Genomic DNA, 26598 nt, shown 5'->3' on the forward strand with positions numbered 1-26598 from the left:
TAGTATAAAATTTAACTTGACTCACGCCATATGTCAATAACGAAAATAAAAAATACGTAAAACATACAAAAACAACATCTTTCGTAAAAACTTAGGCATTAGTCGTTTGTTCATGTCTTATTCAAAATATTTGCCTATATAATTATCAGATCGGTCATTCCATAGGTATATTTTTGTATTCTATTTGTTCTTTCACATTAATTCTAATTATATTACATACACGCGGACAATCTAATTGCTACATGTAAGTAAATGGACATTAAAAATAGGCACAAAAAAAACTTATGAAACATAAATTGTCTATCTGAGTTACTTTGAGCTTGCTAGAGATTTATTTATAATATTACACAGTACAAATAAAATTATGGTAAATTTGGTGTACCAAACATGTATGGTAAGTTTGTTGTAACCCTGCAAAAGCGTCACATTATAGCGTTTTAGTTTCTCGTAACTCTGATGTAGCATAGTAGGAAATTAAGTAAAAGGCACCACATCCATTCTGTCGCTTCTCAATCACAACCGACATTGGCAAGGGACTGAGGGCTAAATTCAATACAAATTGGAATGTTTTATAATTTTAGATAAATGCTATTTTATGTACATATAAATTGCTTATAAACTCTATATTATGTAGTAAATGTATTCATATCAAGATTTTGTTCCCGTGGTTATGAGAGTTTTTTGAGACTGTAGATGTTTGATTTTTTTATGTGTTCACATAGTAAGTAGTAAGTTCTAGAATGGATCTAAGTACATAGGTATCCAAAACGCGACTTGACCACTCGTACGATTTGTTTAAAATAATGAATTAGGTAGTGATTTAACATGTTTGTGTTGTTTAATTGAATTTTTTTGAACTTCTCAGCACTGTGTACTTACCTACATGTTATACCGATGCACAATTATGTAGTATTTTATATATTAATTGACTCCGGTAACGCGTTATCTATCATCTAGTTATTGTACTTAGTGGTAGCTTTGCAAGTCTTACTTAATAATTAAGGTATTTATTCAAATTGATTCAATATTGCCTTTAGAGTATTGACACAGCACATTGACAGAGAAATTGCTTCTTAGGTTGAGCAGTACTTGCATAACAACTAAAGTGGCGTCGGCTGAAGTTGCAAATAGTCAGTGGATTTCTGTCTTTGGTTCGAAGTAGTTTGATGGAAGGAAAGTGCCGAAAAGTAGGATGGCCAACTGACCGATGAAGTGTGAACGTTTTGAACGTTGATATGTTATGCACCTAATTGGCTGGCGCTCCTCGGGCGCCGCCTCCGTAACCTACGGTGCAAACAATCCGAGCTACACCTAACCCTTTAACTTATCTACATTTTAACAGTATTTTCATTCTAACATCATCACAGTCTTCTCACATTACTTATCCTAACCTCTTTTTTATAATTACAAAACATTTTGACACTTGTTCGTCAATGTAAATTGTGAAAAAATATATACAAAAGTTTCATAGAAATTGTTCATATCATTTTAAGAGTCATGTACTTTCTCTTAGTCAGGTTTAGGAACGAAATGCGTTTGTCGTGTCATGAACGTGCTCAGAAACGGAGTGCTTACGAAGCGTAAAAAGTTATCCATGAGATTCATATTACAGTATCCAGTGTTCACTATCATAATCGTAATTACAATTTGACAATATCATTTGATCTTATTAAATAAAATATAAAAAAAGAGATTGCCGCCTAATTGTTCACGAAGATTGCATACTATTTAGCTTTACCTACTTGTCAAAAAATAAATTACTGTACCTTTGTTCTGGGCAAGTAAAATGTTCGTTATCTTGGCTTACGCCTATGACTGGTTTCATTGTTCTTAAATTTGACACATGCCTTTACTCACTGGCAAGGATTAAATTTCTGACGTGGTGAGGATAGGATAGTGCACAACATAATCTTCCCAAACGTTATCGTCGACCACGTCTTTCACTCACGCTAACAGTTCCGTGCAACTAAATATAGGTACTAACCCTTGCTTGCACCACATTCAATCATCTTAGCACAGTTTTGTCGTTGTGTAGCACGTATAAACAGTTAAAACTTCCGATGCAACTGCCGAGATGCTGGTCTAGGACACAGACCCAGATTCCCTAACATTAAGTGCTTGTCCTGACGCAATAACACTTTGAACCACCACGGTTTCGATTCGAACAATGGGCGTGTGACATTAAGAATGGCTATCCACCAGAACTGTACACAGCAGGTAATCTGGGAACTTTGACCAAAGACATTGCACAGCCGGCATCACGTGGCTGCGTTCACTACCGTACTAGTTAGAACTCCACACTTCTGATGGAAAACGTTTTCGTGTCGTTCATCTCTACTAGAAAGGCACCCCGCTGTACTTATTTTTCAAGAGTATTTTAAAGATGTTGCGTGACGCGGTAAGTGTGTCTCTCCTCGAGTACTGTTTGTATGGTGCGGTGCACGTTCTCTGGCAAGTGGTCCAGCAACATCCGCGGCATCACTTGTAGCTCCATGAAGTCTTCAGGACACGCCCATCGCAACTCGTACGTTGGCTCTTGCGTGCGCACTTTCCTGCACAATAAACGGTGCTATTAGTCTTCGGTAAATACTTTAGGAACTTTGTGAATGTCTGTCTGCCCTGCTATGCTAAATAGCGCGACCTATGTAAAAATATACATTCATTCAAATACCCTTGTATTTTTTTCTAAGTTTGCATTAAGTACTAGTTTTGGCATAGCGGGGCGGCATCACATTGTTGAAGATGGATCAAAAATTTATGATAGTGGAATAACTATGATTCTTTAAGTGCTAAAAATTCCTTTGCCAAAACTACTTTCCACCAAATATCTTTTAAATAAAAATAATATCTTTTAAATTAACTTGTAAGACCATGCTCAAGACTCAAGAGACTCGAGAGTTCAAACAGCTGAAGTACTTACTTTAACCTTTGTTTTATGTGAAAAAGGTTCAAGTGGGGTATCATAGTTGGGACAATGCAATGTGTGTCTGTGTGTTTAGCCACCTCCAGCGCTCTCCCTTAGAATAACTACACATAAGCTCTCTGTAGTATTTATTATTTAGTATGTTTACATGCACTTCTTTCTCAACGACTCCAAATCACCGACGAGCCGTCACCAAATAGGGGAGATACTAATAATAATAACATGCATTTACTAACTAACTTACGCCTTTACCCAGCAGTGGGACATAGAAAATGACTAACTTTGTCATAGTTATTCATCAATGTATTTTTTGCAACATTTCGTAACATGATCAATGAAGCAAATAGTATGGAAATGCTCCAACTTTCATCTCTTCACCATATATCCGTATTGTCCGTCATGCATTAACTTAATTCCCACGTAAAACCAGATCACGTTTATTGTTATTTATTACCTGTCGTTGTCATCCTCATCCACATTGCTTTGACAAGACATGCGCATAAGAAAATTCGTTTTATTTGCCTGGTTTGAAACATTCTCCGGCTCCTCCGACCTTTTATACAACATTATTAAATGCGTTAATGCTTGTATGGTGAATTAGTACTTACATTTCTATAAAAAAGGTACCAAGAAAGATGGGATGATTTCCGGTAATTATCTATTTAATTATTGATTAATAAATGTTACATTTAAATGTTACATTATATGTTATATGGCAACAATTGCATCAAAAATGAAACAAAATATTCTCTACGAAACGTTAGAAACATTATTGCATGTGACTAAAACAACATTCCATTTCCACACTTAATTCTAATTAAGTTAGATTAATACTATGCTGTTAACAGTTTACATTTTGTAGCATTTTACAAGCTTTTTACAGTGCAATGCGTGAAAACTGATTGTATATTATTTTAGTGATTGGTCATTATAACATGCTCGACGAAAACTACTGTTTATGCTCTTTACGGTATTAGTAGCTTTATTTTATGGTATCACTTATTATTATCATATCAGCTAATAGATACAGGTCAAAAAATCGGAGCATGGTTTATTCTCATTCGAGTATGTACACCAAGGACTCATGAGTCACCATGGAACCTTTGCAAAGGAAAAGTCATTACGATTTTCCTTGTTAATCAATGCGATGTCACTATGACGTATACTGAGAAATGGTTCCATGGTGGCTCATAAATGACCGTGCGTAGGCTACGTAGACGATTTATCTCGATTGTCGCTCAATACGCCTCTTTAGTCAGAAAACGGCACATTGAGCAACAAAATAAACCACAGTCACGTTTCGTGACATTTGCCTAAGGCAACAATAAATTGTTGAACTGAGCAAACGGTTTAGCACGCACACCATTTTATTTATATTATATGTCTTTTATCTACTGGTTCAGTAGGAAAGAGATGCACTGGGCGGTATGCGAGCAAACTTACGTATAAAGACCGCTAGCATGGTCTAGTCTAGAGTTAAAAAAATAATTGCTAAATCTAGATTGAGTTTGACAGTTTGCTAGAGTTCAAAATGATGGACAATTTAACACTGAGACTTAATTAAAATTAGTACGAAAAGTTTCGTTGTGGGAGAGATAATTAACCATACACAAAAGTTGTAAGAGTAATTGTCGTGTCACAACGGATTTATTCTAGTTAGTCAGTTTGCATGGCTAAACGTGCTTTAAAACAATCCAACTTTTTGAACTCCACCCACATTTGTAACTCTGAATTAGCAGTTAACTCGGAGTCAAATAGCTGACTCTATGCGGCCCCAAGCTTCAAAAGCTAAACACAAAGCCTTATTTACACGGTGCGACAAATCGTGCGAGTTATGTTACATTGCGGGGCCACGCTGCTACAGATTTATAAGCGAACGAACGCCGAGCACAATGTTCCGCAGCTCGCATGATGTTTCTTGCCCCGTCTAAAGCTAGAAATCCACTAACAGCGGCGATAATATTCGAGCTAACATGAAAGAGTCTGCATAAAATACCGTAGGTACCACATTTATTTCCCGCGCGGTATTCCATGCGGACTCTTTCATGTTACGCCGCCACCGCTGGCAATGGGTTTCAAGCTTAAATGAGGCTTAAATATTTAGGAGTTTGCGGACCTATAAGTACTTACTTCTCGATGCCCATGCGCTTGCGCCGTACGATATGTAGGATGCGGCCCGCCGTGAAAAGGCGCGCCGTTGAGAAACGCCGCACGAACACGTTGCGTGACACTAGCGCCGCCTCCTGCAACGCGACAATAATTGTCCCCTATTCATCCTTTTCTAGGTACTTTTGTTTGATTGTATCCCCTTGTTGTAGAACTTGTAGATCAGGGAACCGAGCAGTCCTATAGCATGCCGGGGCCCTTGGGCACAAGAGACCGACGAATCGGGGGTCCCGTTGAAATTTAAAAAGCGTCAATGACATTTACAACAAAAAAAAACAGCTTTTTTTCGTGTGTTTCGAATAAGTTGTACATCGGATTTTCGGGGCTCCCGTGATGTCGGGGGCCTAGGCCATGAGCCTCGTGTGTTTCTTGGCAGGGGTTTTTAAACAGTGGACTATCTTTACAAACTTTACGACCACACTTACATCAGAGCTAGCGGCTGATATTAACAGCTCCTCTTAATTTTACTCCAATAGGCAAAGGCGCAGTGATTTTAGGGATGGGGAGGCACATATTAGAAAGGGAGCCTATGTTACACTGTTAAATTACAAAGGTAAATCCAAATATGAGATGGTTTCCGCTATGTAACGCACAATAGATTACTATTAATAGATCCACCTCTTTGAACGAAGTCCAATCATCCCAGGCAATTTGCAACTTAAGCCGTTGAAAGACCGAAAGTTTAATCTTGCTGGCTTAGTTCGGTGATTTTGTAGTATGAAGTTACATAGCCCCCACAAAAAATATTATCCCCAGTGTGAGAGACCTGTAGTATTTGTAGAAAACTCCTCACTTTTGATACTAATAAGTAAAGTTTTAGAAATACATAAACAGTTACTATACTATAACTATTAAGACTAACTGATCTAAAACATAGAGTTTGCATCACATCAACAACATGGCCAACAAAAATGAGTGATTTTATCATCTATCGTTTAGTACCGTAACCAGAGTGTTAAATTAACCTTTTAAACGGAAACATTGGGTCTCGAGCTGCGGTTAAAAGGTAATTTGCACCCTTAATTAGGTGCAACCACACGTGACAGTTAGATACAGTTACTTACCTGCGTGCGACACGCGACCCAAAATGTGGGTTACCGACAAGTGGAGTGAAGTGACATAAATAGCTGAAATAGTTGCCTTTACAGTAAGTGCTGTAGATATTTTGTAAAACGCCTGTCAAGTAAGAGTTGCACTTGTTTCTTCTTAAAAATGTACCATGGGGCTTTCAGGTCTTTTGGTAAGTTATGTTTAACCTATTTTCAAAATAAAAACAAAATGTCCCGTGTGTGTGTCTTATTCAAAATGGAAATCAGAAATTTTCATTTATTTGTGTTATGAGGCCATAAATTATTTCAGAATTCTATGTCAGGAACAAAGTACTTATTAATTTTGATATGTAAGATTTTTGTATGAAAATACACTTACAAAATGTGATTTATTTTGCTCATATAAGTAAACTTAAAAACTTAGTTTTCTTTGCAGCTTCAAGTCAAGTATGTGTATGTACCTAACTATTTTCTGATCACTTCAACTTGATTTCTCTGTTCGTCCCTACGAAAATACCTTGTAGCAGACAGGAAAGACTCAGCCTATAATTGTTTCGTTATTTTCTTTTGACGTACGAAATCTAAAACATAGTTTTAAATATTTTTTTGACCAAAAACAGCTTGAATTGACGCAATTTTGCAGACGGTAAATTTATGTGTTACCAATTGATACGCCTATATAAAGATTTAAAGCGAAAATCAATTTCGAAATTCAAGATCAAAAATGTGACCGCTTAAATAGCTTAAGACTTGACAAAACACGTAAATTTGCCTTGCCTGCTTGCATTATGTAAAAAAAGTCAGTCAATCTTAACCGAATGCATTCACGCTTTTTGGTCAAACCAATGTAGTAGAAACATTCCGCCCTTGCGCCGGGTTTTCACATTACAAGTATTATAGTCTAAAATCTGAACTAGAGAGGATTTGCACCCATAAATTTAATGTAAGAAATTTATTTAATTTTTGATTTAGTCCGTCCAAAAAATCATCGCGAGTGGGTTCGCTAATAAATTCCTGGCATTAAAAATAAATTACTTATTTTTTAACATTTTTGCTCGTACTTTGAAGCAGCTTTAACCTCCATCGTCGACTATTTTTAAATTTCGAATCTAAAACTAAAAACACCAATGAGAACCAAATCAAAACAGCGTCGAAACAAAACCAAGCCGGCACCCGTGACGTGACACAAGCGCGTAGACCTGTATAAAGGGCTCACTGACAGCACTCACGGTGGACACCCCGGGCACGAGCAGCGCGTCCGCGGAGTCGTCCGATTGATTCGCCTCTAGGTCCTCGGGCCTCCGCCACGTGGACTCCAGGTCGCGCGCTGGCACGCCGAAGAGCGCGTAGCCGAAGCCATTCAACATTATCCGATACTGAAATAAGTTAAGAGATTAAAATTTCGACGTGCGGTGTCTTTCTTTTTCGCAGTTATGTAGTAAAACACAGTTATATATTTTACCGAGGCGCCCGCGTGGTACCCCTTGATCGGTCGCTTGACAGCAAGTGTCACTCTCCCGCTCCGCGCGTTCCCACCCAGTCGCATAACAAAATACGAGTAAATAGTGCCTACTAGCAATTTTGTATGAAAAATCACAAATACTATTTGCTTGTACTTTATTATGGAATAGGTAGGCCCCTGATGGTTATAGACGCTGACTATGAAGCAAGAGGTCCTAGGTCAGGATCTTGGGAGGGGCAGATGCTTGTATGACAAATATGAAAGTTTGTACTTAGGTTCCTGACATATTGAACTAGGCTAACTATCCATTTATCGATACGCGAAAGTACAAGTTGATTCACCAGAGCTGGCACGAATGGATTGAACGAAAGGATAGGCACTTAGACATTCTTGTAGGAAAATTACAGATGCATGACATTGTCATATTTAAGTATATTAAAACAGGCAATACACAGATACTTTCATTCACTCATTCAATCCATTCGTGCCAGCTCTTGTGAATCGTCCTGTACCTACATATGTTTATTCGTTGCCCAGTAGGTACACGTAGCACAAACTTTTCTTAGTTTGAGACCAGCGATTGCGATTGGTATCAATTTGATAATCATATATATAGGTCGCAAAGGGTTGTTTACGTGTTTATTTGAGTCTACCGGCGTTTTTGGAAAGACCATTATTATAATTACCAAAATGATTGCGATTTGCCAAACTTGGCTGAAAGTAAGATTTCCTAAACAATAAGTTATAGGTAGTGCCAGTCTCGCGCAACTCAGAACAAAAAAACTTTTGTATGGAGTTTGCAAGGCAAACCATTACCATAGTACTAAACTAAAATGTCGGTACAGTTTATCTGTCAAGTCAACTGTCATGAGTGTCATGTCAGCCTTGTTGCTTAGCTTGTGATTGTGAGTCCCGCCTCTTAAAACGTAGTGGTTATATGCTCTTTGGTAGTGCCACGAGAGTTGAAGTGAATGATTACACACACAGCTACAACATGTCGTGTAGACAGCAGAGTTTTGACACTCATTCATTTCATTCATTCTCCTTTTGTGCAATCAGTTCTTTTTGTAGCTGTGTGTGTAAATCATTCACTTCAACTCCCGTGGCACTATCTATACCTACGATCAATTGATTGCTTATGCATTCGGTTCTTTTCCGCCGAGTTGAATCTTATGGTCACTCACCTTCGGCAGCTTGGTGGCATGTATGGTCTGTATGACCTTGGTGCGAAGGTTTTCTATGCTGTGCACGCTGAGCCGCATCACCAGGTCGTCTCCCACGCCCACCGTCATCACGAAGCTCTCCGTGAACCGGGCTGCTTCCCGGCTTATTAAGCCCGCTGGAAGAAGAGTAAGGTTTATGAGTCTTCAGATATGTATTTGATGAAAAAATTGCAGTTGGGTAAAGTATCGATATGGGGTAGGGTATGTATCAAATAAAATATTATCGATCTCGCATCTAAATGACAATTTGCGCAACACTATAAAATAGATATAGGTACAGTACGGGTCATTTACGTAGTCGAGATATAGGTACCTGACATGATTCGAACCAATTCGTGGTTCTTTCTAAAGCGAGCTCGATCGGAAAGCTGGCGTGGAAAAAATTGCCCTCGTCTTCATCACAATTATCGTGTTAAATACCTCCATGCGCGGCATCGAATCAGTGTATCCGTTTTGAACGTTAAACCATAATTATGTTGACGAAATTTGTTTGATCTAAGTACTTACGTTTTGTTTTAGAGTAGGTATATTAATTATGGTTAGTTAACTTATGTTATGGCGGGAAATATTTATCATATTTTGTTTAAAAAAGGGACTTAGTAACAGTGACGTGGAGTGAACCTTTTCGTAAAAATAACCCAGAGATTGAGAAGCGTGAGTTAGGTAGGTATGAGGATAACTGACCCAGGTAAAAAATCACTCGAAGAACTAGTGTTATATTATGCAATACCAAGTTAAGGCTAAGTTCAGATGAACGCGCGGTGGCGCGCGGCTGGCTCGGCGCGCGGTTTGAGATTGTAACAAATCAATTTTGTTGTATACATGACCGCGCGTGACCATCATGTATACAACAAAATTGATTTGTTACAATCTCAAACCGTGCGCCGAGCCAGCCGCGCGTTCATCTGAACTTAGCCTAAATATTCGTGAGATAGATAGTTAATGCTTCAAACGGTTGTGCTGAGGCTAGGGAAAATCCAAGATAGTTGCATGGATGCTTACTACTGAACCTCACTGACCTCGACCAAGAGTGTAAGCGCATTGCTAGCTAGTTGGCGCGGGTGCACGAAGCGGGCGCACGCCTGCGGGTGCGGGCAAGGCCCTGGTTTCTCTGACCACCCGCCGCCGGCGACCGGTGACCGACGACATTCGAATATTTTGTTCGGGAATTTTTGAGTGTGGTTTCTCTGAAACGTCACCGGCGGCGGGTAGGCACCGTTAATTCCAGACGCCGCCGGTCGCGTGTGACGGGCCAGAGAAACCAGAGCCTAAAGGTAAAATCCCACGAACGCGTCGCGTGCAGTTAGCGCTGCTCATACTATTTTTCAATAGGCGTCCACCCGCTACGTGCAAGCGTCAGCTAGCGTAGGCCCTAAAGATTTAGAAGAAAGAGAAAGTGCGAACTTACCAGGCGTAGAAAACGCGAATACTTTAAGGTGTGGATACCTCGGCCTTAACTTTAACGCTACTAATACCGCTACTCCGGCGCCGAGACTGTGACCTGTGCAAAAAACATTAGAAATTAGGTCAAGGTATTTAGGTACCTGAGTGCCTATACAAATTGAAACGTTCCAATAAGTGGGTAAGGCGACAAAGGATCAAAGACAATGAAAGGTTTTTTAGAAAAAAATATCTATAGCTTTGCTCAAAACTTCGCCTGCGTCCTGCCAAAACTATAAAAAATACCCCTTTTTAACCAGAGACAGATTTATAGGCTTTATCAGCGAATAGGTAAATATACTAGTTGCAGAGATTTCCTTTAGGCACATAATAATATGATATGATTAAATAAACAAATAGAATTTATGTCTATGTTAAAAAACCTATTGATATTAAGGGGCTGTTTCACCACCCATTGATTAATTTTAACTGACAGATAAAATGTGATGCCGTCTCCGTCTATTCGAACAAAACAAACAGAGACCGCATCACATTTATCCTTGAGATAAATTTAATCAATGGATAGTGAATAACCTACCTCACCGACTTAGAAAAAGATCCCCCGACATTGTCATTGCAAAGTTTAATATCGCAAAAACGGCTAAACCGATTTTAATGAAACATAGCTAAGAACCGAGAGCGGAGAGCGGATGGCCGTTGGGGCCGAAAAGTTCTCGAGTGGAGGCCGCGGATCGGCAAGCGCAGCGTAGGACGTCCACCAAAAAGATGGACGGATGACCTGGTTAAAGCCGCGGGTTTACGGTGGATGCAGGCCGCTGCCAACCGAAGCAACTGGAGGTCTGTGGGGGAGGCCTATGTCCAACAGTGGACGTCCTACGGCTGAGATGATGATGATGATGATGAGCTAAGAACCTCGGCAAGGAAACTCGCTTTCACCTTTAAAAATAATCGAAATCGGTCCTGATGGACCTGATGGGTTCAAAACCCGGCTCGCACCTGAGTTTTTCGAAATTTATGTGCGAAATTATAAGTATTCGAAATGTACCACGAGCTGTACGGTGAAGGAAAACATCGTGAGGTAACGTGCACACACCGGCAAAGCAATTCAATGGTGTGTGTGAAGTTTATAATCCGCACTGGGCCCGCGTGGGAACTACGGCCCAAGTCCTCTCATTCTGAGAGGAGGCCTGTGTGTGCCCTACAATTAAATTAATAATACCTGTGAGTACGAGGTCGTAGTGCGGGTACTGCTGGAAAGCGCGTTCCAGGACCGGCATTAACCGCTTCAGCATCTTGGCCGCTCCCATGGACATGCCTTTGTGGGCCGCCGTACCTTCCGGCAAACCTGAGACAACACGTCATGGAATATGAGAAAGTTTTTAGACAATCTTGGACAATGCTCTGATGATGAACTCTGTTTGAGTTCGAAACGCGTCAGGTGGTGGTGATAGTTGGGTTTGTGTGATGTGTGTGTTCCTACAGCGTGGAGGCAGACAGCTGCATGAACCACTTGAACATACATTTGTTGCATAGACGCAATATCGTAAGGTTGCGGGTGAGCAAAGTTGTCTATAGTTCATTTAGACTGAAAGTTTACATACCCTGCTCCTGATATAAAAGCATTTCTATGCTACGTTTTTTGCTGACTGCACTTCCTGTTGATTGTAATTTAATTGTCATTTGATTTATGTGTAAAGGTGAAGGTAGTGTACAAACGAGCTGTTTTAAAGTTTCCAATATATGGAAATATTTGTCAATCACAAAACTGGAAATAACCTTGCAGTAACCTGCACCTTGTACGAGTAAGTGCAGTTTGCATATTAAATCATAATGATAATTATTCAAGTTATGTTTATTAGTGTTGATCTTCGCGAATCTGATGTCCTTAGGAGGAGGGTCTTATAGAATTCTTATGTAAGTATATTAAACTTCCTATATGGGACTTGACTTTTGTGAGTCATAAAGAAGAGAAATTACTCACTATATAAAATTGTAGGTAGGTACACAAATGGCCCACGGCCCTCTACGTGCTACACAATAGTGCGTACAGAGTAGAGCTTATGAGGACGGTCAATTGGCAGCGGGCAAAGGATCATGACGCGTAATACAGTACAATCAGGCCCTGTACCTACTACCAAGTGCAAAATTCCAACTTCGTATCTTGCCGTCCCGCTGACGCTTATATTATTTAATACAAGAGTGAGAGAGACGGTACGATACGAACTTCGATTTTCGAATTTGGCTTACCGTCGGCTTCGAACCGCTCAGAGCCGGCAGTGAAGTCCGTGAAGATGTCCCTCAGTGAGATGGAACCGCGCACCGCCACTACGACGCTCTCTCGCTCGTGGTCCGCGATCACACAGAATGGGAGCTGCAACATAATCCTTAGTTACTTATTTATAACATTTTATATTCATAGTCACAAGCCCTATTATGTATAACATCTGTATCTACAACATGTCTCTTACTCTCTGGACAATTCAATGAGTGAAATCCCGAGTATAGAGTTCCTTCTCAGGAATGTTCTAATGGTATATGAAGTCATTTGTTCGTTAATATTGTGGCTATTGGTATGAGACTTTTTACATAGATTATAGATACCCTAATCAACATGATCTATTCATCTTTTTGCAGAGGATAGAGACGTTGTATATCAACTAGCGGCGCGGCAATTGATTTTTCTGTTCATAGCGTGTAGTATTACTTGCTTTGTTCGAAAAAATATATATATATGCCATACATACTAATATGGGAAATATGCCATTTAGAATTGTATTGAATCTTACAGAAAAATAAAAGTTGAAGAATGTTGATATTATCTCGAATTAAGTATAGCTGTCCAAAGTTCCTGTGGGACGCAGACAAAGCTGCTATATACAGATGGTCGAAGGGTATACCGGGGTCTTAAGGCACCAACGAATATGGCGCGCCGTAGGAATGTTAAACAAATGTCGTTTACAATAAAAAAACTCATTCGTGTAAGCTAAAAAGTCAGAATTTCAGGACCGCCACGAAGACGACTTGGGCATGGGCCCCAAGGTAAGATGGTACTAGTTAGTTAGTAAAGCAACAAAGTGAGTACGGTAAGTACGGTTTTCTCGTACCTATGTGATGGTGAATAATGAGATCTACTTGTAAAGGCTAAATTAGAAAGCATCATTCAGGCTCATCTCATCTCATCTCATCCATCAAATTCTGCGACCGTACATTTCCATTACCCGAGGATCGTAAAAGTAAATAAAGTACATGTAGCAGGTACTGAAATGTTACAATTTTGTTCACGCCTTTTGGACCTATCCAATTGATTGATTTGATTAATTGGATATTAAACTTAAACTTAAAATGATGACGCTTAAAAGCCCTCAATGCTAAGGTAAGTAATTTTATTTCAGAATCCTAAGTTCCTCCACACTTATCTCAACTGACCAATTTTTATTTACAGTAGGTATCAAATCTCCAAGTTACTATTTGTAGCCATACACGTACAAAGACTCAGCTAAAAGTATTTCTATGTTAACCTATTCAACACGCACCACTTTGCAATAACGCTATATAATGTTCGTCGTACTGAGAGGGTTAATAAACTAGGCTGGTGTCAATTTTATGAGGTCAGGTTAGTTCACTGAAGACGCAAGACTGGGTCTCTAAGCTTTCTAGTTGTTCCTAGCCTTTTTTTGACATAGGACCACACTATTATAAGCACGAACCGTAAAATCAAGAAGAAAATGTACTTAAATACCAAATTAATAAAAATAGATTTTCATTAAAACACGTTAGGTACAGTATTTAATCACAAAATCGCAAAGGTTTTTTTTTAATCTCGCGGCATGCCACCGCGCTTTTGTTCAGTTTCAAATCTTTCGCGGACTTAATTTTAGCTCTTGCGGAACACTGATGGTCCGCGGACCACTGGTTGGGAACCAGTGAACTGCTCCTTCTACAAAACTGTATGCGGCTGTTATTTGTTGGAAAAACATAATTTGCCAAAAAATTAAGAAAGAAGAAATTGATAAATTTATCGATGAATAACTAGAAACAGAAAAGAAATTGTTTCGATTGATTGATTCAGGCGTGTCAATGAAACACGAAATCAATGAACAATAAAGCAGTGGCTGAATAACGGAGAAGCAAGGTAAAAATATTGTAGTTCATTGTTTCGGTTGTACGAGGACTTAAACAAATCTCCGTAATTACAATTAAAGCTCTTATACCAATAGCTTACCGTCCTTCGTTATTTATATTGCTGATAAATTACAATAGGCAATTAATATAACATTCCTAACTACCGAACTTGTTAGTAAACTGTCTGGAGTACCTACACGCGTCACTATTAAACATTTTAACGCCCAAGGTTCATTAATTTGACGCGTGGAAATAGGGTTGGCGACATGTCGACCCCAGTAAGTATGCATGTCGGCGGCCGATCGTAAAATCAGCCAGATCACGAAATTCCTAGGCATATCGTGAAACGCCGCCATTTCATGATATGCCTAAACGTTGGCCAGGTATATCACGATGTGCCTGAGAAATAATACGGCAGATCGATTAGAGCAACGCATTCGTCGATATTCCTAGCTCTATACCGGGCACATCGTAAAATAGTTACTTTTGTTGGCCACTGGTGGCGCTGCGTATGCAATGGCGGCCGTGACCAGCTGACCGGCCGTGTTTGTTTAGCGCCTGAAAAATGTCGGCAAAATAGGGATTGAATTCAAAATAGAAGTGCTAAAGAAGCTTTTGAACATCAGCTCCGTTCTTTTATGTGAATCAAACGGATTCTGTGCACAATGTGAAAAAACCATGCACGTCTGCTCGTATTTTAGAGGTTAGTATTTTGTAGATAAATAAAGTACTAGTAAATACTAGTTGTTATTTATTTATATAGAAAAATTAAGGTACGACGAGCGAAGCGAGGAGTGGTTAGTATTAATTGTGATCACGACGCACGAGCCGAGCGAGCGAAGCGAGCGTGCCGCGGCAGCGGCCGGCGAAGTGCCAGAACCGATATGGCGGCGTTTCATGATATGCCTAGGAATTTCATGATCTGCCTAAACTGGCCAAATCATGAAATGGCGGCGTTTCATGATATGCCTAGGAATTTCATGATCTGCCTAAACGTCACAAGGCAAATCGCTAAACGGTGAGTTTTGAACGATATGGCGGATGTCCCTTAGCCAATTCATGAAATGACGGCATTTCACGATATGCCTAGGAATTTCGTGATCTGGCGGATTTTACGATCGGCCGCCGACATGCATAACGTAACAAAAACACTGTTTTACTTTATAACAGAAGCCTTCCTGCGTAAAAAAATAAAAATACACTTGTTATTTCCCAAAATCTGGATTTACGAAAGCTTCTAATTGGGTGCCCCTTATTTCGCATAACATTAATTGTCCTAATATAAATTCGCATAACAGATTTGGCATAACAGCGAACTTGCATAATTATACTCGTAAAGAAGCATAACACTTATTTAGCATAATAATGAAACCGCATAATTGAAATATGCATATCATTATTATCTATAACCTAAACTGTTATAAAATGGATAGTTACGCATAATTTTATCATGTGAGTAAATTTCCTTGTTCAAGGCAAAACTGACTCGGTTAGGTTAGGTTCAGAAAGCTAGGCCTTAGCCTTCGATGTTAGGTATTTTTTAGAGTTCCGTACCCAAAGGGTGCCAACGGAACCCTATGACTGAGACTCCACTGTCTGTCTGTCTGTCTGTCTGTCCGTCTGTCACAGGGCTCTATCTCTTGAGCCGTAATAGCTAGGCAATTGAAAATTTTCACAGAATATGTATTACAGTGGCCGCTACAACAACAAATACTAAAAATAAAATAAAGTTAAAAATTAAAGGGGGTCGTCATACAAGAAACCTGTTTCATTCAGCGGTTTTTGGTTGCTAGGCTGCCAAGATGAAGGCCTTCAGTTGCTAGGGGCAACGCCAGTGACGCTATGATGTTTAATGTTTAACTACTTATAAATTTGCGATTTTATTAGTGCTATTTCATAAAACCTTCGATAATTATAATAATTGTCTCTAAGACCGTGGTTTATTTTTTTGTGCAGCATTAAGATTAAATAACAATTTATGATCCACAAACCTCCGACACACACACTTCACAAAAGCCAACTTCAATAAAGCACTCACAGCCGCTGTGTTTAATGTTTTTTACACTAAAAAATGTCCGTTATAATTCATACCAGGTAACACTATTTATTTACAAGGTCAAAATTTAAAATCAGGTTACGATTTATTCACTAATTCACAATAAGTACGCGCCGTCGGGCGAATTACCGCGTTCAGCCACTTTTTTTTCTGCCGCGGGCGCCGCGGCGCATGGCAAGAGTCTAAAGCGCTATTCAGCCTCCGACTGGGCGACAGCCAAAGAGGATAAGAATTTTAAATTGTTCTTTATTCAAAATACTTGCACCTAGTGCTTACATTTTGGTGATATGTTTTTATTAACTTGTAATGTAATAAACTAGTTGTTTGTTCGCGTGGAATTAATATTTCAACTTAGAAGTGGATATATGTATCTTCAACCGATTGAGCTGAAATTTTGCATGCATGTATAAATCAATGACAATGCAATATTATTATGACGTAGAGCTGATCTGATGATGAAGTTAGATGTTAGCTATAAGTACTCTATAATAAAACGACACGACCGCATCGATTTTGGTCTCATTTGATTCGTCTTGACGACTACCTACTTTGGTAACCAGGGGCAAAAAGTACCGCCAGCAAAAAAGATTGTATTAGATGTTTTTACAAAAAAATATTACTGAACTATTTGTTTTTAAAACATTGTACGGAGGTGCGGAACCCTTCATGCGCAGCGCAAGTCGCTCGCACTCGCACTTGACCAATTTTTTTATAATAGTCCAATAATACATATTTTCTCACAGTAGTTCACTTCTCATTTCTAATTGAATTGAGTAAATAAAACAATAATCATTTTACTTTTAGTAATAATTTTTCACTTATAATGTACACTTTATATAATATACTTATTGTTTAACTAATAAAATTTATAAATTCATTAAAATATTTTTTTTATGTTTATACTCTTTTATACTTATGCAAAGTAATGTTATGCTCATTAAATTTATGCCAACTTACCGTTATGCCAATCCACATTATGCGCATTTGCATTATACGTATTCAGTTATGCGAATCAATGTTATGCGAAATAACGTTATGCCAATTTCAATTAGAAAAAGTAATTTATGCGAATTAATACATATAGACCCCTTCTAATCATATCACGCTTAAACTATTATTTATTTTCTGACTGAAAGTGACGTATGTACGAGGTACGTCGCGAACACGGATTGTAGAGCTACTTGCTACTGTTCGTAATTTGGCTGTGTTATGCTATTCTGCTTAATTACGTAATGTTAATATTTACCACAGAACAGAAAAAAGTCCGTGATTATTTACCTATTACAAGTATGTATGGCACAACAATTCCGGTTCGCGATGGTACATTCTCAATGCGCAACTCGTGAACTTCCACTCGTTTGTTTAGCATACCCGTAAAAATATCCTACACTGAGTCATTTGTGCGTCACAAACATTAATTAAATTTGTTGTATTTATTTAATGGATCAAAGTGTGGTGATAAGTTAGGAGTAGCATTTTTTGATCCTTTTTGTAATAAAAAGCACAATTTGGCTTGTGTTATCAATTATGTCTGCAAACTGTGTATCTTATCTTGTGAGTTGATTTGGCCATTATATCTACCAGTAACAACTAGTGAACTTAGTGGCGACAGAAAAGTTTTCTTAACGGCTAGCTTCTTTTTTATCAAAGAATCTTTTTCTTTTACGACTTACAGAATTTTGAGGTGCATTTATTCGCAAAATTTGGCAAATATTTAAAATTCAATCCAACATGATCATTGGCCAGTAGGCAACGAGGAAGCTGATCGTACTTCTATGCCATCGGCTGTTAGTCTAGGAACCTTGAACGTTTGTTAGACCTCGCAAAGTAATTTTGCGCATACTTACAACTGTCATGACCTCGGAAATAGCATTTCAAAGAAATCTCAGTTCAATATTTGCTATGGGACAATGCATTGTTATTCCTCATGTTTTGGTTGATTCTGTTAATATCTCCAGAGCATAAAGTTATTTTTAATCTTTATTTTTTCGATTTGTCAAGTTTTAAATAAGTTTGCGCATTTAAGATAAAAACAGAGACAGCCAAATTGTGTTGAGTGCGATCGTGGAGGGAAGCATGTTTTCCACCTACCAATGGAGTGTGTAAGGGTGGCGACCAAGCAGGATTCTCTTACACAATTTGGAAACAATGTCTTAAATCTGTTGGTATTATTAAAAAGCCATATTCAGCAGCCTGGACCAAGGTTCCGCAATAGATTTGAAAATACCAATTTTAAGATGAATTAATTAGTAACAGATATTGGTTATTGGTTCGAGTTCTTACACAATTAATCCGTGGAAAACATTTCACCCAATGGCATGTTGATACCGGTAATTTGGTTTGGAAAGTTAGCAGCCCTCTTATACGGTATGTTAAAATTTACCAATCAGAAATAGATAGATTCACGTGTTTTTTAGTAATTTTTTGGGAACTGACTTCGTTCATTATTCGTTCCATCAACAGTTTGTTTCAAAAAATACTTGTCGTATTACCTTTTAAAAACCGTTATTCGTTGTTTCCATTAGAAAAATATTTACGACTGACGTCATTTGGTACTTAATTTACAACCGTATTTAATTTACCCCCGCAATATTTATGACCTAAAGTTGACGTATGTAAAAAGTACGTGCGAACACGGATTGTAGAGCTACGGCTACTTTCGTAATTTGGATGTGTTATTCTATTCTGCTTAATTATCGTAATGTTAAATTTACCACGAGGCCAGAAAAAGACACGGGTTTCGGAATTAGTTCTTTTTTTTGGCAGTTCAATTGTTTTTTCTGTTCCGTGATTATTTACCTATTACAAGTATGTATGGCACAACAATTCCGGTTCGCGATGGTACATTCTCAATGCGCAACTCGTGAACTTCAACTCGTATCGATTCACTACATCGATTCGGTACCCTTCGATTAATCATTTGTCGCCACCTACATTAAGCAATGTGGCGAGGGTTTAAGTAGGATCCGAAATGTCAAAGTTATTAAACGCGTAGGTGCTTTTTTCTTAGCAAAAAGCCACTTTGGCTTGTGTAAAAAAAACTCAGAACAAACCGGTATCTTATCTTGTGAGATTGATTCCCGGCCATCCATATCTACCAGTGAAACAACTCGAGGACAACTGAGTAACGCCAGAGAAGTTTTCCTTAACGGCTTCCTTCTATTTTTATCAAAGCATCTTTGCTGTTTACGACTGTTGTTGCATGTTATGATGGTGGCATACACTGCGCGTAAAAAAAGTTGACCAAATATTGTGGGAAAAATCGAAATCCAACATGATCATCGTCCAGTAAAAAAAAAAAAACATTTGCTACATACTTCTCTGCCATCGGCCGTTGTCTCTAGTCTACCTTGAACGTTTTTAGACCTCGCAAAGTAATTTCCATCACTTTACAACTGATCCTGATGTCGGTGAATAAAATTATCAAAGAAATAAAATTAGGAATATTTTATATTTGCTTTTGGGAAAAAACATTGTTATTTTCTTTTTGTTTTACGTAATATATATATAATTAATATATATATATATATATAATATATATATATATATATATATATTTTAATCTTATTTATTATGGAACTTTGATCAAAAGATAATGAACATATCAGTTCCCAAAGGCCTTAACTATAAAAACACCACAACAGCCATACGATTTAAATGAGTAACGACTCGTGCCAAGAGGGACATGGCATGTCCTCCTAACCATACCACCGGATTCCCTGCCACAGGGTGGCAAACCTGCGCACGGATTCTCTTACACAGAACTCGAAACAAATGTCTACCGCAAATCTGTCTACTCACTTATCTAAAAATCCGTATACAAATCTAGCAGCCTGCGACCAAGGTTCCGACAATATGGCTTGGAAAATACCAACATTTAAGATATTGACATTCCAAATTGAGTAAAACATATTCCTCTTGGCTCGAGTCCTTACACACTCCATTAATAAGTGGAAAACATCTTCAACCAATATAAATGTTGATACCGTTAATTTGCCACATGTAAAGTTAGCGAGCCCTGTTATACCGGTATGTCAAAAGTGACCATTCAGATAATTAGATAGATTCACGTGTATGTATTTAGCTACATTTTTTTGGGAGCACGTCTTCGTCACAGATTCGCTTCCAACAACACGTTTGTTTCAAAAAATACTTGTCGTATTACCTTTTAAAAACCGGATTCGTTGGTTTCCATCACAACAAATTGTTTACGACTGTGACGTCAGTTTGGTACTTAATTTACAACCGTATGTTAATTTGACCCCCGCAATATTTATGTACCTATAGTTTATTATTTTAAAAAGTCGTGGTAGCATAGCTGTTTGACCTACGGCCTTTCAAGTAGGGATGGCGATTCTTTCCAGAAAAGATCGATTCTCAAATCAATCCGAATCGAGGCCTGAAAAATCGTTCCAAAAATTCTCTTAAATTCGATCTTTTCTTGATTTGCTTTTCTAGTTCGTATTTTCAATATGTAAATGCAATTATGGAAGAAATGTCCATAGTAATCGAAATCCGCACACAAAAAAAATAGTTAGAACCGAATTTCGATTCGATATTCGCGATCTTCAATCCCGAAATATCGATTCACTACATCGATTCGGTACCCTTCGATTAATCGATCTCAGATCGCCATCCCTACTTTCAAGCAATGTGGCGAGGGTTCGAGTCCGGACTCCCACTTCACACAGTATTTCCTCTGAAAGACCAGCAAAAAATTCGATGGTGTCTGTGAAGCTCTCAATCCACACTGGCCCCGCGGGATAACTACGGGGCAATCTTATAATTCTGAAGGATGCCCTGGGCCCTGGGCCTAGGCCCAGATGGTGACGATTATTTGAAGAAAAAATACCAATTAGGTACATTGTTACAGTCAAAATACCACGCACAGGACTTATCACGCTAACACACACGAGTAATATTTACCTCTACGTTAGACCTCTACTCTACTAATCGTGACTACGGCCACTGTAATGTTGCCGAAACGTCACAAGTCCTGTGCGTGGTATTTTGACTATGAGTTAAAATCACGAAAGTTTAAGACATTATACCTACATTGTTACAATTTCATAATGTGACAGCTGATTTCTTGCGGTAGGTATGGTCCCATAGATAACCATTTGGATCGGTAGGGCGATCCGCTGCAATAAGTATGCACCTCCGGGGTCACCTCAGATGTTCAATGGTAAGTAAAATTTTATTTTTGTCCCTGATGATTGACGATAGGTAATGAAAAATAGAGAAAAGATCTTAGGTACGCTGCTAGCTGGCAATAATTGAATAAGTGATACATTAATAAAAATTCAACGATATAAATAATAAAAATTGTTAACTGATCTGTAAATAAGAAAATTGTGCCTATTTCAACAAAGAGATAAAATGGTTATGTCACGCAACCACGCAATTGGTCTATTACGAGTACCTATACTCTGTATGTAATGGTATACATCGACCTTATGGTTAGTGGCATAAAGGTGTATAGGTAGATATTTTTGAGCTCTTAGTAACGTGCATCATGCAATGGTATTGGTTGCTCTAATTAGCTGTAAATTGCAACACCTGTTAAAATCTATTCTTTACTTTTTTCTTTCGTAAAGATTACCTAGAAGCGTTAAGGCCACCTGTTGATTACCATGGAAAAATTCTATGTAGGTACCTATGTTTTCTGTATTGTTTACTATCTTATGATGTTCAATAAAGAGTCATTGTACTCGTACATCGTAGGTACATGTATTTATGACCTTGACTGTAGTATAAGCATTCATGGTTGGGTATGTCCTGAAGTGCACTTTTTAAATATACAAATCAAGTAGGTACTCACTTCAAACACGTGATTGTTGAAGGACGCAAATATGATGTCATCGGCTTCTAACTTGGACATGTACTTGACGCCTGCGAAGTGGCACATGCAGCAGTTGTCGTCCGTCACTATCGAGTTTTTTGGACTGGAAAAAGTAAAACACGTAGTAAATTAAAAAAAAAACTGGCCAAGTGTGAGTCGGACTCGCGCACCGAGGGTTCCGTACAAATTTGTAGGTATCTATGAATATCCAGTGTTAGCAGAACCCGAAAGGGGCAGAAACAAATGAACACAGCGTGGGGTCATTGTAGATGGTTATTGATATTAGATAGACGTAAAAAATCAAGATTTTGACAGATTTTTCCCAGTGGAAGTATAGGAGTTACGGAGTACGTAGTAGAGGTAGAGGTAGCTAGAGTAGAATGAGGTATATTTGACAGGGACAGTAAAATGACCCTCTCGCTCTCGTATTAAATAGTATAAGCGTCAAGGGACCGCACGACACGAACTTCGAGTTTCGAGTTTCGTAGTAGCCCTGCAAAGCGGTGGCGCGTAGTGCGCGTGTTGCGGCAGCCGCCGAGTCGCGTGCTCCTATGAAAAAGGGCTACGAATAGCCCGAAACATGACGAGCTAAACTCGATTTAAGACGTGAGTTATCCGTTACAATATCATTTAATATGAGTGAGTCTCACGGTAGTTTCATGTTCAAAACATTTATTTTTATTGGATTTTTCCGCTACGCACGGCCTAAAGCGCGCTCAGTATGTCACATTTTAATATAAATTAAGTAATCAACAGTTTAAGATGGAATAAAAGCCACGTTCAGATGTTTTTCTGCTTTACCATCAGCAAGAAAGCATTTACTTAGTGTAGGACAAGTGTCTCTCTAAAAAAAACTCCAAAAGGACCAGCCTCTCTTGTATTTTGTATGTAGGTGCAGCCAAAGAAACTGGATCGCGTACCAAGGTCGATCCTTTGTGCTACTGATGTCATATGACAACCCATATATTTGCCATAGAAGTCATAGCGAAATTAATTATGAGAGGTCCCACCTTGGTACGCAGTTCAGATTTCTCGACTGTACTCATCCACCACCAACAACTTATCTTCGTACAGTCACCAGCATTAACATCTGCCACAGTTGAGCGTGCAAAAATTTCTGACACGTCCTTCCGGCCCTAGAAATTGAGTCGTATCAGATATTTATGCACGCTTGTTGTGTCAGATATTGGTGCTGGTGACTGTACTTATTATCGTCATCAGTCTCTCGGGAAAAATTTCGATGTGCGAGTTTCTTATACGTAGAGAGTAGTTCATATTTGCACCCCTTAAGAGCGTTTATAAATGCTGAGCTGGCAATTAATGAAAATTAAAAATGTGGTCTCATGGAACTCTTCTTAATACTTATATAAGTTAATGTGTCTACCCCAATAATTAAACGTGATAAACTTTTATATTCTTTAAAAATTAACGGTTTTTAAAGAAAATAAAAGTCTATATAGTTGTATATTTTCGAATTATCTGCAGTTTTGTTAAACATTTAGTTATATAAATGATGAGAATAAATTGATAGGCAATTATTTATTTGATGTGCAATTAATAATATTCCAATGAAAATCAGCTATCGAATAAGTATTAACGGTAATAAGGCCCAGATTATGTTAATAAGGGCACTCAAAATCTATTATGATTTTGGTGAAGTTTATCGCTGATGTTAATTCATAATGGTGTAATTTTATTCATTGACTTTACATTACTGTAATAATTTGTTTTATGGTAGACTATAATGTGCTTTGCTAGAATGCTTGATAAGTAAACTACGTACGAAGCATATAGGTTGAATATTAACTGCGACCTCGCCTCTTGGGAAAATCTTGTTAGGTACGTCGTACGATAATAGGTTGGTAGGTATGACTGACAATCAAATAGTTGCATAAAATATTAAATCAAATTGTGATGAGTTTCTTGACGGTCTTCATGGTTGAGTGGTTAATAAGTTATGAGCTTGTATTTTTTTTATTACTAACTTGACATAATATAATGGCTTGAAATTGGTAAAACTAAAACCTTTACAAAAAACTGAAAAAAGTCTTACTAATGCTCCGTCTTAACTAATGGCACAAGCACGATTAGGTTTAACACAGTCACATCACATAGTTATCCTTTCTCGTATGCCAATGATTGGTAAGTGACGATGATAGTGTGGGGCGAGGCTACATACATTACTTAGAGAGATCTCTCTCCAGCCGCATGTTATGCCTGGGAACCGAAGTCCGAAGGTGGAGCGACGGAAATTGTAGATATATATGCTTCCGAATTATGAAACTTGCGCGATGCCGGTTTTGGAGTAACTATACTTGCTCACTAGATGACGCTAGGAGTTGCTACAGTTCTAGACTTTGTGTACCTAACCTACCTACGCCTAAAGACAAATGGATAACTCACCGACAACAGCAGCACGTCAAATGCCGCGCCAACTTGCAGAAACCAGTGAAGCAATGTCGATACAGCACGTACGGCCAGCCGTAGGCCGCTATGGACAGCCTCAGATAATGCAAAGCATCCTTCAGATTCATCCAAGGCGGCGTCTCCGAAAATATCTTATTGACATCCGTGGTGTATATCGGTTCTTCGTCGTTCAGCATCTGGATGCGGCGCATTTCTCTCGTTTCCCGCTTCTGCCTGACTCTGAGGAGTACGCAGCCTGCCACCACGTCCGAGGGAACCAGATCCGTTGATCTGAACAGGGCGCTCAGGAGAGCTAGAAAAATGGAATCAGTGAATAGACTAGCCTAAATATTAAACAACAATGACGGTTACTATTACTTGATTGAGCTAATGAACTTTATTGTATCTACCTTATTGAACTTTTGTATTACTAATGAGTATTTTGAGTAAAATAAAAAAAAATACTGTGATTACATCCACATTCGAGGAAATTGAATCGCGTACCGGGCGGAAACTTTTTTCATAACCAGTTTCAATATATGTTTTTTTCGTACGTACTCGTATAACATGACATCAGTAGCACAGCGGTTCCTCCCTGGTACACAATTTAGTTTCTTTGTCTTTGACTGCACATTTAGTTTGTTGTGAGTTTGTTGGAGGACTATGGAATATCACTGGCACGATTTCTTACACAAAAAAGGTTAAGTATATTTTCTGTCTTTTTTTTTCATTTCGAATATTTACCTGCAACCTGTTGGAAAGCTTCCTTCCCGTGTTCGTCGCGCTTCAGCCAACAGAACGCCCATCGGAATCTCCTTGACCACAGTCCCGTCACCTTCCTGTGATGCCGCACCTGGTTGGGCGTATCTTGCATGTCTCCATAGTTCACCGAACCCAGTGGGTCGAATACCATGAACAGACCGAACACCGTGAGCCCCAGTTGCACCCAGTTGAATAGGACTATACCTGAAAATGAAGGAGAGGATTAACTTGTTTTTATTTAAAGTAAGTGGCGTTAAAGATAACACGTCTGGCAAACGCTGTATAAATATCTACTGTAACTGAGAGGTGATGCATCGATGATAGATCACAATCGATGCATGCATTTAACTCTTATAACAAACCCGGCTCATAGGAACTTTCACAAATAACCGAATCTTTTGTATTTTTTATTTCATTGCATTTTACTTTTACTCATCCCGTAAAACCGAATTGAAATACAAACTGAAATATAGATGCACAGCAGAAAAAAAGACACGATGGTCATCGAGCGGTCACGCTACATACCGAGGAGCGATTCCAGTTTGGCATTTTTCTGTGCATCTATAAGTTCAATAATAATCCCTTGCTGGGTGACCCATTTGGCAGCTCGCCCTCTCTCCGGTAAGCTGTAAAAGCTGTCTGAGGCTAACAGCAACAGTTCGTTCGAAAAAAAGCCTCTCCAGGTTGCCTAGCTAAATGTTCAACCCATACCACTAACGTATAAGTAGGATCATTGAGATCGTTCTTTTCACGTATGTATGTATGAACGTATGCAATTTTCCTGTGATTGGATAAAAGTAGGCTTTTACTGCTCTGACATTTGCGTTCACCGTATTTTTATGGCTGGGGAACGCCTACATCGAAGCAATCATGGTAAACCGCGGCACGTAGGTACGCGATTTTTCCATCTTTTTAGGATTCCGGAGCCAAATTAGCAAAAGCAGAGTCCTTATAGTTTCGCCATGTCTGTCTGTCTGTCCGTCCGTCCGCAGATTTGGTCAGGGACTATCAATGCTAGAAGGCTGTTAGGACGGATATATATGCAAACTATGCCGAAAAATGGTATAATAAAAAAAAAAAAAATTTTTAAGGATACCTCCCATAGACGTAAAGTGGGGGTGATTTTTTTTTCTCATCCAACCCTATAGTGTGGGGTATCGTTTGATAGTCTTTTTAAAACCATTAA

At 38.7% G+C, this 26598-nt stretch overlaps 1 protein-coding gene across 6 annotated transcripts in view; it reads right to left on the reverse strand.

Annotated features, from left to right (window-relative positions):
* Positions 1–340: 340 nt before the first annotated feature.
* The window catches only part of LOC141428060 (diacylglycerol lipase-beta-like), a 101072-nt gene continuing 74814 nt past the window's right edge, over positions 341–26598 (reverse strand). For 2 of the 6 annotated variants that reach the window (XM_074087767.1, XM_074087768.1), the window contains exons 5-15: positions 25395–25616; positions 24648–24963; positions 22224–22347; positions 12472–12595; positions 11444–11569; positions 10232–10324; positions 8785–8939; positions 7359–7514; positions 5054–5166; positions 3378–3476; positions 341–2552 (exon numbers count right to left, since the gene is read on the reverse strand). In XM_074087767.1, coding sequence (XP_073943868.1) covers positions 2378–2552; positions 3378–3476; positions 5054–5166; positions 7359–7514; positions 8785–8939; positions 10232–10324; positions 11444–11569; positions 12472–12595; positions 22224–22347; positions 24648–24963; positions 25395–25616 — 1703 coding nt within the window. In that variant the 3' untranslated portion in view covers positions 341–2377. The remainder of the gene's footprint in view (positions 2553–3377; positions 3477–5053; positions 5167–7358; positions 7515–8784; positions 8940–10231; positions 10325–11443; positions 11570–12471; positions 12596–22223; positions 22348–24647; positions 24964–25394; positions 25617–26598) is intronic. The other 4 variants (XM_074087769.1, XM_074087771.1, XM_074087773.1 and 1 more) reach the window with 4 other exon arrangements.

This window comes from Choristoneura fumiferana, chromosome 5 (genome assembly GCF_025370935.1).
Source record: "Choristoneura fumiferana chromosome 5, NRCan_CFum_1, whole genome shotgun sequence".
NCBI classification, from domain to species: domain Eukaryota; kingdom Metazoa; phylum Arthropoda; class Insecta; order Lepidoptera; family Tortricidae; genus Choristoneura; species Choristoneura fumiferana.